The sequence below is a fragment of the Alosa sapidissima genome, chromosome 11 (genome assembly GCF_018492685.1).
Source record: "Alosa sapidissima isolate fAloSap1 chromosome 11, fAloSap1.pri, whole genome shotgun sequence".
NCBI classification, from domain to species: Eukaryota; Metazoa; Chordata; class Actinopteri; order Clupeiformes; family Clupeidae; genus Alosa; species Alosa sapidissima.
The window spans coordinates 3,119,918-3,134,925 of NC_055967.1; the positions used below are offsets into that span (position 1 = coordinate 3,119,918).

General features: G+C 40.1%; 1 protein-coding gene across 3 annotated transcripts in view; it reads left to right on the forward strand.

The window, feature by feature from the left end:
• spg11 (SPG11 vesicle trafficking associated, spatacsin) overlaps nt 1–15,008 on the forward strand; it is a 79,330-nt gene that overhangs the window by 17,129 nt on the left and 47,193 nt on the right. For 2 of the 3 annotated variants that reach the window (XR_006034898.1, XM_042108676.1), the window contains exons 11-28: nt 77–253; nt 350–421; nt 1,537–1,652; nt 2,471–2,646; nt 4,059–4,263; nt 4,342–4,542; nt 4,621–4,715; nt 5,075–5,220; nt 5,820–5,984; nt 6,170–6,236; nt 6,312–6,477; nt 9,214–9,440; nt 9,547–9,661; nt 9,753–9,912; nt 10,101–10,352; nt 11,470–11,670; nt 12,627–12,734; nt 13,834–13,999. Coding sequence is in view for 2 of the 3 variants with exons in the window: in XM_042108676.1 (XP_041964610.1) it covers nt 77–253; nt 350–421; nt 1,537–1,652; nt 2,471–2,646; nt 4,059–4,263; nt 4,342–4,542; nt 4,621–4,715; nt 5,075–5,220; nt 5,820–5,984; nt 6,170–6,236; nt 6,312–6,477; nt 9,214–9,440; nt 9,547–9,661; nt 9,753–9,912; nt 10,101–10,352; nt 11,470–11,670; nt 12,627–12,734; nt 13,834–13,999 (2,815 nt within the window). In the remaining variant the exon portion in view is untranslated. The remainder of the gene's footprint in view (nt 1–76; nt 254–349; nt 422–1,536; nt 1,653–2,470; nt 2,647–4,058; nt 4,264–4,341; nt 4,543–4,620; nt 4,716–5,074; nt 5,221–5,819; nt 5,985–6,169; nt 6,237–6,311; nt 6,478–9,213; nt 9,441–9,546; nt 9,662–9,752; nt 9,913–10,100; nt 10,353–11,469; nt 11,671–12,626; nt 12,735–13,833; nt 14,000–15,008) is intronic. The other variant, XM_042108677.1, reaches the window with a different exon arrangement.

Below are 15,008 nucleotides of genomic sequence, written 5' to 3' on the forward strand. Positions count from 1 at the left end.
ATGGTTAACTGTTAATGTTATTTAAAGTGGAAAACTTTTGTAACAGCTATATGATATTTGTTGTCTGGCCCTTCAGGAGCTCGTCCAGCATGCTGTTACAACTTGCCAGATCCCCTGGGCACAGGCCTTTCTGAGACGGCAAGCCAGCCCTGAATTGTGCCTTGACGATATTAAGAAGAGTGGCTTGCTACAGGTCTTTTGTTGCCTCCAGCACCATGATTTGGGTCAGGCCATATCTCTGCTCAGGAACATGGTGAGATGGGGGAGACTGAAGTTGTTTCTAAATAAAATATGGCATGAATACTAACTTAACTCCTTAGCCTTTCTCACATTGTTTGTTTGGTCTTAGGGCTACTGTGTGAAGGAACAGCTCCATAGCATATGCCTCCACACAGAGGACAAGGACCTAAGAGATTTTGTGGTAAGTGAGGTCGTAATGTTAGTTACAAACACTGGTGAAGTGTTCAAAAATGAGTAGGTAAGCTATATGTCCTATAGGAAGTCTTATATAAATAGGCCATCCTATAATTCCTATAGTTGTAAACAAGTAATCAAATTATCTCTCTATGCAGGATTGCACTACCAATGAAACCAAATTATATTTTTTATATTATTATTATTATATATTTAGTAGTAGTAGTAGTAGTATATATTAGCCTGGCATAGCCAGACTCATTCTGTCCATCATTGTATAAGGCCTTCCCGGATTATTTGATTGGTCGGCTGATTCTTATACAGGCATAGAGGCTTGTCAATGGAGCAATGCCAGACCAAATTTCCCGACTTCAAATGTTGTTGGTGGGATTACATTCAGGCTGGCTTCCAGGTTAATTACATGTAGTAGCAGAAGAAACTAGAAATGCAATTCCAACTGAGTGTATGCCACATGCATAGTTTAGGTGAGCTATAGTTTAAACAGAGAACTATTTGTGTCAGGGTATTAGCTGTGTAGACTCAACGCAGATACATGAATCTAGTTGTATGTTTTTGAAGCAAGACTGAAATAAGCGTTGCAAGTAGCCTACTTGAAAGCATAGCGGCAGTTTCTTGAAAGCAGTATCTAAGCTACTATGATTTATACATTCAGTCAACATCATAGATTCTAAGGTAGATTCAAGTCAACCAGTTGGCAGCATTGATCATGCCATAAAATGTCATCGTCTTTACTTTGAAATATTTGAAAAATGAAAATCCAGCATGTCTGGGGATGATCCACACAAAATCCTTTGAATACAGAATTCAGTGAGCTGATCGCTGCTAGAGAATGATGGCGTTGAGGATTCCTTTGGGAAACAGAGTCTTTTTGGGGAGAAGTGCAGGAGACCGGCAGGCAACAGTTCAGTTCAAATAAAAATGCTTAGCAATTCTATGTACTCAACAAATGCTACATTGTAAGGCTAAACAATATGTTACAGAAAATGTTTTAAAAAAGTAAAATTAGTATTTGAATGCAGGCATTGAAATGAAAAACATTTTGAAGAAAATGTTCACTGGTGAAGCTTTTCAGATGTGTGCTAAGTTGTTATCGCTCTGTAGGTTGAGACGTTGAGCGGCCATGGATATTTGTCAGATGAAGAGCTGCTAAGGGTGGAGCTCCTGAGGAAGATTGAAAAACCAACTGCTCCCTCCTGTCAGCCCATGGAGAATAGGAGGTTGGGCAGAGCTTCTGCTTCATTTGTTCATTTCATTTTGTTTTCAGATATTGCCACAGCAGCCCTTTGTAAAATGTGGTTTCCCAGATAGCAAAATCAGATTGGCAGATAGCGGACCGCTGGTGGTATGCAGCCGTTGGACCACCATCTCTTTAAATTTAACTTGTCATGAATATTAAGAAAAGTTAATAAAATTATATAATGGAGTATGACTGAACAAATTACAAGATTATAGACCAATTGTGGAAAAATATTGGCCAATTTGTCTGCAACCCGCCGGCGGACTGCCAGAGAACCGACGAGCAAAATGGCAGCGGACCGCCAGCTATGCCCCCAATGGACCGCCAGCCTCTTGCTATCTGGGTTCATCCCTATATTTACAGGTTACATTTACAATGAAAGGAACAAGCCACCGTCAAGCACAGGTGAAGCACTGCTACTTGGGTGCAGAGATATCGCGCAACACATGAGTACCTTGTCTCACTCGCCACAGCACAGACAATCTCTGCTTCGCCCCAAAGTAGTCCCAATAATGTAGTAGGAAATCGCTTAGTCTGCATTGACATTTGTACTCGTTGTGAATATGCAGGCCACAATAAGTAATTGTTTTTTTGTTGTTGTTGTTGGCTCACTTTTTCTCACGACATGCTATCCGGCGATGTGAGATTCCATTCACTATGCTAAACTAAGCTAGTGGTGGTGCTGCCGGACTAAGACAATGCATGCATGGAGACAAATGCTTTTGCTCACTTATCTAGGGGAGATAGTGAATAACCCAATTTCATAAAACAGTGCCGTGTTCCTTTAATGTTTTGCAGGATTTTGGACAAGGGGCATGCAGATCCAAAATGTAACAGTCTACTGCAGCAGTTTGCATGTGAGCCAGCTGGCATGTCATCACACAACCTGTGTAGTCTACTGCGGCTAGATTGGGTCAGACATTGGGACAGCTACACGCAGAGTTCTATCCTCTTGTCACAGAAGAAGGTCCTGAGTGAGTCACTCTCCCTATCTACATGAGACATCAATATAAAATGTTTTTTTAGTTGATTATTATGATCATTGGTTACTGAAATGGTTTATACAATATCAGTCCAAACCCAGTGAGTTAACATTTATGTAATACATTTGCAAATATCCAAAAAGTTTATCAACATATTTAATGGCTCATATCTGAAGATTTCATGGCAAACACTTTGTTTATAGCTTTCCACAGGAGATTTTATAAAATAACAGAATAACAGCTACAAAAATGCACACACATATTATGTTCTTGACATGACTTCAATTGCTCAACCAGTTAAGTGTACATATTAGCATTAGAGATGCGCAGATGGGTAATTATTTCATCCGCAACCGGGTCACAAAACTCATAATCCGTCCGCCATCCATCCGCACCAACTTTTTTGACCAATTTTCAAAACCGCACCCTCCCGCCATCCGCTGATTGTTTTAAGGTCTATGGGCGATGCAAGGCGCTGCTGACACAAGGCTAGAAAGCTCTTGCCTGTTCTAGAAAGGAGACTGATCCAATGCAGCAAAGATATTCAAAGGCTTAAGTCCCTAGTATATCCTAGTGACCAGGGACGGACTGGCCATCTGGCATACCGGGCATTTACAAACTGAAAATAAACAGCAATGAATTGAATGTGGAAGGTTTCCATTACATTTGAAATATGGAAATAAAACTATTAAAAGATTTTACACTTTATTCACTTTTTTAACACACTAAATGTACATAGTATAAGTACATTTATCCACCACAGATAAAACAGTGTTGTCAATGGACACAGCCAGGGCCGTAGTGGAGGCTATATGCAAGTAAATGCACTTTATCCACCTCTGATTTCAGAAATAGAGGTTATCCACCTCTTATTACAGTTTATCCACTTCTCAAAAGAGTTTATTCCCCAATTGCAACTTTAAACATTCAAAAATCACACTGTATTATCCACATATATGTCACAATATGTACACTCATCAACATTTAAAGAACCATTTAATACCATTGGTATTGTTATTTACATTGACAATAACCTCCACCATCATCAAACATGTTCTGAATGCCTTATCGGAAAAATCCAATATCGCATTGCACATTCCACCTTACCGTTACCCACCTCTTATTTTACCACTACACCCCTGGACACAGCGAGGTGCCAGGCTGCAGGCTGAACAAGGACTAAAGTCCTTGAGGGTGTGTAGAAGGATACCAGAGTTATCTTGTTTTTTTACTGTTACATCTGTATTTATTTAACTTTGATCTCTCTCCTGCTTTGCGTTCATATGCCATTGGGTAAATACGATGTATGTTTTTGTATAACCCACCAAAAAAATTGTGAATCTCTGACTGATGGCACTGTAGATACAACACAATTAGCGTCATGCCATTTTCTTCCTTCACAGAGAGCTCCTGTGAATCAGAAGTCTTGTGGTCATACCTCACCTCACACCATGATCATAAGAGGGTCATTGAGTGGATCAAGAGCCTTGTGAGCAACAGAAACTCCACTATGTCTCCTTCATGGCCGGCTTTAACTGCAGATGTTGTCAGTAACAACACGCAGAGCAACATGTTTTTGAGGAACATCATCTTGGACATGTTAGCTAGGTAAGAGAGCCAAATCACTCGGACTCAGTTTGATGTTAACTGCTGCAGAGCTCAACTGACTTGTATGTGTCTTCACAGACAAGGTGAATTTGTTCAAACAGAAATGGACAACTTTGAACAGCTGCTGTGGAGGTTGGGTCAGGCTGAAGGAGTGATGCAAGTGACAAAGATTTCTCAGTTTTCTTCTTCTCAGATGCAACATTTTCAAAGCACCTTTATTAACCACTGTCTAGAGATTGGTCTGTGCTACCTCCTCTACACCTACATCAGCTTTAACGGGTAAGAAATCTTCCTTTTGAAAAGAAGATGCTGGTATAGAGCATTTGCTGTTTCATCATTTGACCTTATTTTTCCCAGAAACGAGCCAGTCTTGAAAGGAAAGGGTTCATGTGAAAGCCATCCATGCTTTGAGATGCTCGTGAAAATACAAGAAATAGCAAAGAACTTAACAGGTATTTCACCCACCACTCACTGAAGTTCATCTTAGTTAGCATAGTTGACTGCTGACCTGGGATGGGCAGCAATACAACAAATGTGTTGAAAGCAAAATACTACAAAAAAAGCAAAATACTCTATCTTGCATAATGCTCTTACGATTTATTATTGATTCAGAAAAGCAGATTAATTAGAATGCTGCACATTACCTTACAGTAGCCTAAACCAGTGCATCTTAATCTGGGGGTCGCCATTTGATGTGACCAATATGATGCAACCACTTGTTTTTGTAAATGAATAGAAATCTTGAGATTTCAACTTGAATTACACTGTGAGATTTGGGTTGATTGAATTTTATTTTGTTGTAATCCACCAGAACCAGAGAGGGTCTTTGAGGGCAGCTTGACTAGTGCCCGTGTCCTCATCCCCGGCAGCCAGGGCAGTGTAAGCAGCATGCTGCTTGAGGGTCACAGCCTTCTGGCTCTATCAACAATTATGTTTGCCCCAGGCAGCATAGACCAGGTTGGGTCTTTTCTGTCTTTCTGTGTTAGTCTTATATTGTCACTCATTATCTGTTCCTTTGTCTTTTTTATTATTGTCAATATTGTCATTAAGAAAATAACTGGCTTGGACATATTGTCCAGCATGGATGTTGGATGGAAGTTTTTTTCCCCCCTTTGATTTGACTGTGTAGCCATTCCTGACCAAGGTCTGGGAAAACCAGTGAATTTGGTCAGCTCATTTTGAGCTGGAAGGAAGTACAAAATGTCCATATTGATCAGATCAGAGTAGCAGCAGGATTCAGGAATATCATCAGTGTGTATAGGCTGCACAATATGTTTTTTTAAGTAGAGCATAGAAAAATAACATTTGGGCACTGTAAAAAGGATCACTAATTTAAAAGCATCCACCTAAGCCTGCCTTTGTAAGTCTTGGTATGGTAAGTATGGTCTGGCCAGATGATGCTTTTACTAAGCGAGTAGGCTGTGACATTTTGCATTATATCTTAACATTTGATAACAGTTGATCACAAATGTTCTGCTTGCCTTGACTGTTTTATTTAGATAAAGTTGCTCTTTTGTCATTGTTATTTTGTTGTAAGTTAAATCTGTTCTCTTCAGGTGTCCCAACACACATTGCAGGTCGGCAACTGCCCATGGAAAGCTGACCCCCAACTCCTCAAGATGGCCTTGAGCACATATCCCAAACTGAAGTTTGCTCTCTTCCCACCCAGTGGTCCTTTTGGCATGGGACCATCAGATATATCAATTTACCATCTCATGCAAGTACGTTGAATATTCCATAAGGGCTGTATAGCTGAGCATAAATTATGCATGAAATTGAACTTTCATTGCCATTTATTGATGTGGTTGTTTATGATTGTTAAGGAATTTGTAAGCTTGATGGAAAGTAGAACAAAGTTTATTTGCTGAGATTTGAAAGTTTTCAACCTTACCTTTTCCCTGAACAGTCTCTAAATCCTTTGGATTCCTCTAGACTGTTTTGGTGGCAATCAGCCAATACATTGGGCATTACAGGTGGGTTTCACAAATTTCCTCTAAAATGTCTTCCTTGTCTTTTTTTAATGATCTAATCACCTAATCTCTTTACAGAGATGTCTGCAGAACTGCCTCATTTCTCCACCCCATATCTTGTAAACAAACATGCCCTCCTTGAAAATCTGGACTTTTTGCATCACTTGAGGCATGGACGACCCTCCTTTGCCTATGGAACTTTTCTAGTTCAACATCTGGCAAGTTTCAATGATGAGAAACTACTGTGAGTCATTTTCCATTTTTAACAATATACCGTATTTTCCGGATTATAAGTTGCTCCGGAGTATAAGTCGCATTAGTAAAAAAACATATATAAGTCGCACCAGACTATAAATAAAATAAAGATTAAGGGTCTGACCAAGAACAATGTAATGGCCCAACTCGAGGGGCGGCAACAAGCATGCATTTAAAAATCTCACTGCACGCAATTGGATAACACTAGACCATGTTTACTCTGAATGATTTCGGACTTTGACGCAATCGGATAACACTACGACCAATGTGTACTGTCCTCCAACGTTGCAGCGCTGTCTTCATCAGTTTAGCTGGTTCCCCAGAATGTTGGGGTAAAAGTAACGTGCATCATTGCTCTTTGTCAGAGTGTCTCGCAGAGACAATTCCATTGTGCTCTCGCTAACTTCCAGGGTAGTGAATGGTGGCAAGCTGAGGAGAACTGGGCGATAAGGAAGGCGGCCAAGGACCCGTTGGTAATTGTAAAGCAATTTACAAAAGATTCACTGAACAAAAATGCTGATGTGGTACATGAAAATTTAGCCAAAAATGTGGAAAATGCAATCAAGCATTTTGGGTGATGTGGAGGGACAAGCCGGCAGCAGAGCAAATGCTCGACAGGCTACCTCCGAGAGAGCAAGAGAGAAAAAAAGATACACGTTTAAAATAACATTTTGAGTTGCGTGTCCCGAGTCCCAACAAAAGCCTGTCGGAACGCTAAAATGTCCCGGTTTACACCAACCAGTATTAAAGTGTGGTATTATTATAGCCTGATCATTAACTAAACCCATGTAGAAAGACTATAGCCTAAAGCGTCCAGCGTATGATTTTGATAATGTGCATGTGCGCGCGTGTGTCAGTCAATCGTAACAGTCTGCATAATCTTTGCAGTCAACCTTACAGTGTTTCTCTGCAGATATGCCTCGTCATATCTACCTCATTTTAACGGATAGGACAATTCTGAAGAGAAAGTCATCATTCTCTCAATGTTTTCATGCATGTCTGGATAACGGTCGTGTGAGGAATATTTAGGAGACAGACTCTTAAATCCTCAAATTATGGCCGGGGTATTTTATTTACTTAGGCTGCGCAAAGCACATGCATTTATTTGGGGCAGGCTTGTATTCGAGGCAGGCCTTTATTTCTTATGTGCGTTTTATTGCCTTCTCTTTTATTGTGAGACGTGCGTTTCGTTTGGAGCTTCATACCGGTAGGCTATCAAAATCAGAAGATGTTCGTTTTGGTTTGGTAGCCTAAATTGAGTTTTTTTTTTTTTAATTATGCATGATTTGGTTTTTTATTAAATTCGTAGGCTGGAATGCCTCGCGGCAACAATTGTGTAAATGTACAGTAGGCTAGTACTGCTTCAGCTTCTGGCAAGCTCAGAAGGGGGCAGCAAGTGACTGGTAGCTTGAGAGCAACATGTTGGAGACCCAGTGTAGGACAACGACTTTTCATTGGCAACAGTATTAAACCAACCAACAATATAAAATATTAAAAAGAGCCCTTTTATTTCATTGAGTTAAATTGAAACAATGTAGGCAATTATTACCCCGGCTTATTTGGGGCCGGGCTTTATTTATAAATAGAATCTCGGCCTGTAAATTTGAAGATTTACGGTATGCACATGTGTTTTAGGCATAGTGCAAGCCCTAATCTCTGACTGAAAGTGCGCAGAACTTTGTCCCGGTGGTGACTCCCCCGAACCCCCTGTAACTTTTGGGCTTAAGTACAAAAAAATTTCTGACCTGTCGCAAGTTCACCAAGCTCCCGATCTCATTCCACAAGCCTAGAGCGTCCTCTAGCGACTGTCATGTCGATTCATACCAACATTTAAAAACATGTTAAATTATATATATTTTCATATATAAGTCGCATCTGACTATAAGCAGGACCAGCCAAACTATGAAAAAAAGTGCAATTTATAGTCCAGAAAATACGGTATGCGGTATAATATTCAATAGCATTTTTAAACAGGTTTGGCAATAGTTAATTTCCATATGCTTCTCTGTCTGATTTTGTATGCATGCTAATCTGTAAGGGACCTTTCAAGCTAATCTTTAGACTTTTATTTTAAATCAGACAGATGATTTCATAAAAAAGTTTGTCCTGCAACCTGAACTGATAGTGAACTGATAGGCACATTGTTGCAGGGAAATGTTTAACGAAAGCATCCAGTTGCTTGTTACAACTGAAGTGTGATTGTGTGAATGCACATGGTATGGAAGAATTTTTGCAGTTCTTTTTTAATGTCATTATATGTCTATAACAAGAGTCGTTTTTTGCACTGAGATCGCGCAACATTCAGAGGAGGCTTCTTTATGCTGCATCGTGTGCCTAAAAACGAGGCGAAACATTGCTGGCCTTGTACTTCATACTGCAAGTTTTTGGTGTTTACATACAAGCCAGCATATTGAGGAGCCAGGAGGCAGGACCAAATAGCAACTGCACGGTGGTCTGTTCACAGAAATTAATCCGCTTGGCGTCGGGCCGTTTTACAACCTCGACCGTGCATTCATTTCTGTGAACAGACCACTGTGTCGTCCATTATCCCTTACATATAATTTCTCCAAAGTTTCGGCATAGGAACACCTATGATTTTTTTTTTTTTCTTCTGATTTTTCTGAGGGGATGACCTGTGAGGCTCTGGGTGATTTGACCTGGAATGGAATATTGCCGTATGCCCCCAAACAAACATCTGATCATCTAACACATGTTTTGATTACAGCTTAAGCCATGCTGCAGAGTTGGCCTACGGTCTGGGCTTGCAGCATTTCAACACACCCTCTGTGGCAGCTGCCTGTGTCTGCTTCTGTGAACTACTAGGTGTCTGCAGCCTTAAACTACGGGTAGACATTAAGGCTTTCAGTCTCCAACTGAAGTTCTTGAATAAGAACTCTGAAGGAAACGATGGGAGCTCTCTAAACGAGTGCTTAAGTAAGTTGGAATGCCATGGTACGTGTATTCATTGGTGGACAAAAAAATATGACTCACAGACTTGTACTTTTCTTTATATCACAAATACATCTTGTAGAATAGTATGGGTTTATTTGTGTTTTAGTTGGAAAATGTAACCAGCTGGTGGAGTCTGAATGGAAACAGCCTAGAGGTTGGGAGTTGCTGAATGACTTGGAGAAAGCTGTGAAGAACACTGTGGAGAACAGATGCATTAGCAGGTCTTTTTAAGAATTGAGATGTATATAGACATACACAAACACATTTTTATCATAACAACATCCAGAATTATGCCTTTGCATTTCTCTTTAGGGTATCTCATGAAGCTCTGCAGGAATGGGCATTACCTGTACAATTTTCCCAGCTGCATGGTCTGACCCTTACCACTGTGTATCCATGTGAATGTGCAGCTGATGGAGAGTGGCTTTACTTGCTGCTCTTTGTTCAGCAGCACAGCTATCCTCCACAGCAGGTATATTTCTGCCTTTTATATACCTGCGTCAATATGCATGCAGATATATAGTGCAAATCCACCATACTGCCCATACTGCTTTTCCAAACTGTGCGTGCTCAAACTGACTGACCTTTTTTCATAATATATGTACATATCTCTTTAGATGAGATGATGAGTTTGTGAAATGGTTGTTTCTTTTTCTCCAGGTTAGAGCACTTGTGACAAGTTTTTGCCTAGCCCTACAGACCCACCTTTCACTAGCCTTTCAGGACCTGCAGGCCCCTCTCCAGTCAGAACATGAGGAGTTGCTGGGTAGAGAGGAGTACCTTGAGCCCCCAAAAGAGCTATTTCAGGTGGTCCTTCAGAGCCAAGGGCAGCCATGTCCATGGAGGTATCAGCTGGGAGAGGCGATGGGCCAGCACTGCCCTCCACTCGCTATATTTGCAGCATGTGAAAAGGTATTAATTAATTAAAAAGGATCGGCAACTGATGGGAAATAAAGATTATTTATATTGGCTTGTCATTGTAATACATAAAATATGGTTGGGCCGATGGACGATATCATCACCCATTGTGATGGTTGACCAACATCACGATGGAAAGCAACCATCATGATTCCACGTCTCCACAAGCCAGACACACACTTATTCTACAGAACCTGTTTTAACATAGGTTAAAAGATAAAACCGTTTCCCTGGAAATGAAATTGAGCCTAGAACTGATGCATATACAGGGTAGCTTACTTAACTAGCTTACTTTAAAGACTTTAAAGACCGTCTTATTAAAATAATTCCTGATTGTGACATTGTGAACTTAAAATATTAATGTTTTAGCTAAAATAGTCCTAATGAATTATCGTTAATTGTTACAATTAGAGGAAATTCTTGCTGATTGTCACATATAGCTCTAATATTTTTCAGAGGCTACAGCACTGAAGCGCAAATTCACTATTCCGCACCATGTTAAGAAACCATTTCTTTCGTTACATTTATAGGATCAGAAGACCTCAGTTTTTCACTATGGCTGGAGCTTTTGCCAAAAGCACGAAATATCAGACAGCAGCAGAGTGGAAATCGGGATTCGTTATTTATAAAAGTTGTTTGCTGCGCCGGTGTGCCCTGCCTCCAGCAACCTGGACTGTGTGATCGCAGCCCCTTACTTTCACTTTCCGCTGCCCCTGCTCATAGTCTGCATGGCCGGTATGAGATGCGTTGCGTATGACCACTGAAGATTTTAGATGAGTGACCAGCCGCGATAGTAGGCTACTAGTAGTAGCTTTATTGGTAGGCCCAGCGAAAGCTGGCAATGTGGAATATTCCACTGGTCGGTGCACACGTAACTGTTCAGATTGGTTGTCTGTCCATTCACGCGGATTTTACTGGAGCAGATCTTGCACGCCACTTCGGTAGCCTACTGTATATCTCTTAGCTGTCCACTTTCATCAGGCCATTATATTTAGCCTATAATTATTATAAGTATTATTAGAAGAGACATCACTAAATGGCATTAAAGCATGTGCCTTTTAACCATTTACACTTTGAATTTACAGTGTGATTTCTTTTTGTTTCACTGAAGGAGTCGAGCCTTCTGCAGTTCCTCTCTGTGTGGATTTTGACATCTGTAAATATGTCTATCACTCAAGAGGCCACTTCCCACATTGATGAGAGTCTGAGCCAGCATGTGTGGAATCTCCATGACCTGGCAATAATTTGGAAAATTCTCTTGAAGAATTGTAATATCAGGCCACTTATACATGGATTTCAGCTCTTTCTAAAGGTAAAATTTACATTAACAAATCATTTTTTATTTGTTTTCAATGAATTATGTATTATGTAACACGATTAGGAATAGACAAAGGCCTGACAAAGCCAAAGGCCTGAACCCCACAGGGTGATGATGAAGGAAACCTGCAGCGTTTAGAGATACCTGCAGCATAGCCTGCAGCGCACCCGTAGAGAGATACCTGCAGCGTAACCTGCAGCGCACCCGTAGAGATTGGCATGGTTTTATTTCAGTTAGCCTATTAGCTGGTTTTGATTTGCATTGAGCTCAATGAGCATCAAACCAGCTAATAGGCTAACTGAAATAACACCATGCCAATCTCTAGGTATGGTGAGGGGTATGTGATGATGTGGGGCTATTTCAATTCCAAGGCCAAGGGAACTTTATCAGGATGCATAGTATCCTCTTTTTAGTCAACTTTAGCAGAGGTGCCAATAATTATGGGGACAACTGTAATTTTATCCTCAATATCTTAATGTTCATAATGTGAAGTCCTGAAATATTGGAACAACATTAATAAAGTATTGCATTTGACAAAATATTAATTTATGCAGTGTGGATACAAAAAAAAGATTATACCCTTACACCCTCAAGATCACTTTTTTTAAGATATTGATGCCCAAACATGGCTCCCGAGATGAGGCATTTGAGAATGTAATAATTAAATAGTTGCAATTGAACATCATGCGTACATACAAAGTTGTCAAGTGTAGAACACAGCCAACATTCACAAATAATTACAGAACCAGTAAATCACATGTGTATTTAGCAGCTGCCTCTTAGGAACTATGGTCAGCGTTTCTTGCTTGATCTGACTTACCAGTAAAGCTACCAAACACAAGTTAACTTACTCACTCTGCTGATTATTACTTGAGAATTGAACCTCAGTGTAATGCCGCTTTTGTTGAAATTACTCTGTCCATCTAATTTTTCATGGTCTTCTGTCACAGAAATCCCCTTTGCTCCATATGCTCAACATGTATGAACTCTGCTGTGATACCAAAAAATATGAAGAAGCGAAGACCAAACTTCAAGAATTTCAGAAGTGTCTGTGCAGTGTATGTCCTGCTCATCTGTCTGATTTATTTTGATATTCTATTATTTGCTGTTAAATTTTATTTAAAGGGGTTATAGAGTGTAAAAAAGCATTTGGCGAAGTTGAATAACAGCAGGTATGTAAAATGGACATACCGTGAACTTTAAATCTCATTGTCACCTCCTTCATATGCCAATCCCACAGCTTGAAATGACAGCTGTAAAACGGACTAATCGCAACGAAGACGCACTGTGACATCAAACTCTGGCATTGAACTATAGCGTCACAAACTAACCCCCTTACATTTCTATGGAGGATTCCGTTCCGTTCCCGTTGGTGAACCAACATTTGACCCCTTAAGAGCATTTCAACCAAACAAAAACTGGTTCAGAACGTGCCACTTTGAGCTGGAACCAAAAAATAGTTGTTTTTTCCTGGAGTGCGTGTGTCATTCTACCATTCTATGAGTAAACAAAACTAATCAACTAGCACTGCACTGCAGACGTTAAATAGCATTTTACACAGCTAATTTTCTTAGGGGACACTGTCATATCATCCTCCTGTTTATTCATATTATTAACACTTGTTTATGCATGTAACACCCTCTGTTGATGACACATCCTTGGTTTCATTCAAAACTGGTGGAAATGCAGGCTGGTACACTACATACTGTAGCACCAAGGTTCAAAACATTCTGAACCGAACTGGTTCAAGAATGCATTCTCTGATGGTCGAAAAACACCCATACTTGAGAGTCAAGTAGAAGCTGGAGCCTGAGGAAGTAGACATTGGCTGCAAGGGGGTTCATTATTTATGTGGATGCCAGAAAATCATGAAGGAGCACTTGTAAAATAACTTTTGATTGATGAATGATTTTTTGACAGACCAAAGTTGCATAAATGTATAAGATAATAAGATCAAATACTCTGTTCATCCATTCTATGACCCCTTTAAAGTTTGCACTACTTTCTTTACACTAGACTGATGTGATTAATTTTGATCTGTATTTCAATTGTTGAGGGGCTGTGTCTGACACAAATCCCTATGGAATGTACCAAATTGATTAGAACCTTGTCTAATTACTTTTCTTTTTTTTTTGTTTTTGTCTGTATCTGCTTTAGCTTCGGGAAGGTGTTGTTCAATCTCCAGTTGGCATACCTGTTCAGTGGCTTGAGAGTCAGGCATCAGTCCTCCTGATGACTATGATCCAGCAGTGTGGCACTCAATATGAGCTCAGGAAATTGCTTCAGCTGATGTCTGACATGGGTCATCTGCTCAAGTCTAATGGTGAGACATTGTTCCTGTAGCTCAACTGGTAGAGGAAGGTGCTAACAACATGACTTTCATGGGGTTCACTTTTGAAGATAAGTTGTTTTTTGGGAACTATATATAAGTTGCCAGGACCTGTAAGACAATGGGCTGCATCTTAGCCTGGCACATTGCAGCGCCAGGCTGGGACATAATGTGACTTTGCCAGTTTGTGACCAGTGCAGTTATCATTTTCTCTTAAGGTGTCTACATTGTCAAAATGGAAAATCAGCCAAGAGCTCAGGGGGCTCTAAAGCCCAATATTTTGCCTGAAGTTGCTACTGTATTCTCCACTACTGATATCTGAATGGGGCGCCTCTGTCAAATAACACAGGTTATGTCATGTGATGAGTCCTAATAGGGCCCGAAATGTGAAAGATGTGAATCAGAAGCACAAAACCTGTTGCCATTGAGCGGTCATTATATACTTGCAGACATAATTATACAGATTTGGTAAATGGTAAATGAATTTAACACACCTCCGGATGTTGGGAAGGCCCATTCATGTGAACAGAACTTTCTGCAGCACTCTGGAGAGCCATATAATAATTTGAATTTAAATTTAAATTTAAATTATACATTTAAATGATAAAAAATTAAAAGTTATTGTGATTGCTGTGTGTTTTCAACATTCAACTTGTGTAAAATTGCAGTGCAGGAGATTTGAAGTGTTATTATTACACGGCTCTTCACAATGCAAGTAGAACGCTCCATTGACTTGAATGTGATTTCCCAAAGTTCTAGCGGTCATTATTTCTTGGGAAAGGACCTCTGAAAACAAGAATGACCGCTGTCAATGGCAACGGAGTTTGTGCTTGGAACTTCATTCAAAAGTGAAGGTTGATCAGCTGTGTTCTGAAGAATGTTTGATTCAAGTTCAGCGTGTGTTGCAAACTATTTGTTTCTCAGCAAAAGCCACGACGAAACGGTAACAAATAAGTGTAAAGAGACATATCATGGAGTTTATTTTTTCGTTTTGGCAAGTAGC